Source organism: Pinus tabuliformis, chromosome 5_1, assembly GCF_031772625.1.
Source record: "Pinus tabuliformis cultivar Carrire ecotype Pingquan chromosome 5_1, CPIR1, whole genome shotgun sequence".
Classification (NCBI taxonomy): Eukaryota; Viridiplantae; Streptophyta; class Pinopsida; order Pinales; family Pinaceae; genus Pinus; species Pinus tabuliformis.
The window spans coordinates 974,046,162-974,048,566 of NC_142305.1; the positions used below are offsets into that span (position 1 = coordinate 974,046,162).

The 2,405-nt window shown below is 41.1% G+C and overlaps 1 protein-coding gene across 1 annotated transcript; it reads left to right on the forward strand.

The window, feature by feature from the left end:
- Positions 1 to 578: 578 nt before the first annotated feature.
- On the forward strand, positions 579 to 1,802 carry LOC149167993 (uncharacterized). Its single transcript, XM_089430658.1, has one exon. The coding sequence runs from the start codon at positions 579 to 581 to the stop codon at positions 1,800 to 1,802; it is 1,224 nt and encodes a 407-aa protein (XP_089286784.1).
- The last annotated feature ends 603 nt before the right edge of the window (positions 1,803 to 2,405 follow it).

The window sequence follows — 2,405 nt, forward strand, 5'->3', positions numbered from 1 at the left end:
CAATCGAATTTTTCTCTCATTTCTTTGATCTTATTAAAGCAGACTTGCTGCGGATGGTTGAAGCTTCTCAGATGTCTGGAAGCATACATTCCGCCACTTCTTCAACCTTTATTGCTTTGATTCCAAAAAAATACAGGGTTGAGTCTTTTCATGACTTCAGGCCTATCTCGCTTTGCAACATCTTGTTCAAATTATCCTCAAAAATCATTGCAGCAAGAATGAAACCTACATTAAATTCCTTTATTTTGAGGGATCAACATGCCTTTTTAAAGGGAAGATTTATCTTGGACGCGGTGGCCATGACACAGGAAACTCTTTTCTCAATGTTGTCGAAGAATATGGGCGCGGCCATCCTCAAGATTGATTTGCAAAAAGCCTATGATTGAGTGGATTGGGGTTTTTTAAGAATCATGCTAGCAAAAATTGGACCGAAGTCTCAAAGTGTCAATTGGGTCATGAGCTGTGTTGAGAATGTCAAATATTCAGTGATTGTAAATGGATATCCTTCCCATTTTTTTCAAGCGGAGAGAGGACTCCGACAAGGTTGCCCACTTTCCCCACTGCTCTTTATTTTGGTCATGAACTCTCTCAGCTTGCAGATGAATAAAGCAGTTGTGGAGAAGCGATGCTGCCCGGTAAAGATTTGTAAGGAGGTATCCCTCTCTCATAATCTCTTTGTGGATGATGTCCTTATCTTTGCTATGCTTTGCAAGGCATCATGGTTATGCATAAATGATATTCTTGTTAAATTTCAAAAAGCCACAGGTCTGGTTATTAATAGGGGCAAATCCTCTTTGTATCATAATGATTCAAATATGGAATTAGTTCTATGGATATCTGATCTGATGAGGATTGCTCCTATTTCAATAAGGCAAGGGTTTAAATACTTGGGATTCTCCTTAAAGGCAAAAGGAAACACAAAATCGGATTGGCTATGGCTCTTGGATCGGTTTTATAAAAAGATTTCAAGATGGGAGTTTAAACTTCTTTCTTTGGCTGGCAGATTCATTCTAGTGCAGGTTGTCCTTTCTCAACTTTCAGTTTATTGGGGCCATATTTTCTATCTTCCTGCTAGTACTATTAACCATATGAATAGGTTGATTGCAAATTTCCTTTGGGGTGGACGTTCAGTTCATATCAAAATGCATCTTGTTAAGCTGGTGGCTATATCAAAACCAAAAAGTGCTGGAGGATGGGGTCTCTTAGATCTGCGCATTTTTGGGAATGCCCTCCTATGTAAGTCTCTCCATCGAGGTATCTTCGGTGATGGGCCGTGGAGCAAGATTATAAAGGAAAAATACCTAAGAGGCAAGAGCACTGAATATTGGTACAGGAGGCGATCCATTGGCATCAGGAGTGGATCGTCAATTTGGCAGAGTCTCAGGAAAGTTCATCATTTATTCATGCAGTATTTCAGTTGGAATCTATTCTCGGGTTCTAGAATGTTCATTGGATATGATCCAATTTCATGGGCCCAGAATTTCTCGTTTCCCCTGCCGCTGATCTTTCTGCTTCACAGGCTGGGATATTTCACATGGGATAAGCTGATAAAAGAATGGTCTGGCTATTCCCCGGTTTGGAAAGAAGGGGAGGACTTGTATCTGCCTCCTTTGATGCTCTCTCTATGGAATTCGGTTAAAGCAAGTCTCAGCAGCTTGGGAATCATGCGAACGGGTACAAATGATGTTCTGGTTTGGAGCCTTAATAGATCCAATCAGCCTGTGAGCGTAAAGCTCATTTACGTTGATTTGATCTCTGCCTCTAAAAGGAGTTCTCTTCCGTTGTTCCCTTCCTGTCTCTAGAAGGTTACATGTCCTCTCAAAATGATTATTTTCTCTTGGCTGTTATATTGGAACAAAAATCTTACTTGGGAGGTTCTTCAAAGGAAAAATTGGCAGGGGCCGAGCAGATGTGCCATGTGTCTCAAAGAAGGGGAATCAAATCTGCATATGTTCTTTCAATGTGCCTCGACTCTTAATATCTGGTATGACTTGTCTTTACAGTTTGGTTTTCCTTACATGATTTTTTCTTCTGTTCGGGATGCTTTTAATTGTTGGAGTAGGCAATCCTCATCTTGGAGGGCGCTGTTTATTATATCCTGCTGGTTCATATGGACCTGGCGAAATGCACAAATTTTCCAGGGTTCAAGGGAATCCCTACATGCTATTCTTCGGCGAATTCTGGCTTGCTATGAATCTTCTGGGCATGCTATATGATTCTGTCGCAGTTTGGTTCTGGCATCGTTGGCTTTAGTCTTTTGGATCTCCGTTAGAAGGAGAAGCTGTCCGATCTTTATGAGGGCTGTCTCATCCAGTTTTGGAATCTGTTGTAATCTGTGGCAATCTTGGACTAGTGGGCTATTTAGATGTGATGTATGGGGTTTTTCCCTGGTTCAGATAATGGTG

Bases quoted from the DNA above. Each gene is read 5' to 3' on its own strand.
- LOC149167993 (XM_089430658.1), top strand. From the start codon at position 579: ATGAACTCTCTCAGCTTGCAGATGAATAAAGCAGTTGTGGAGAAGCGA.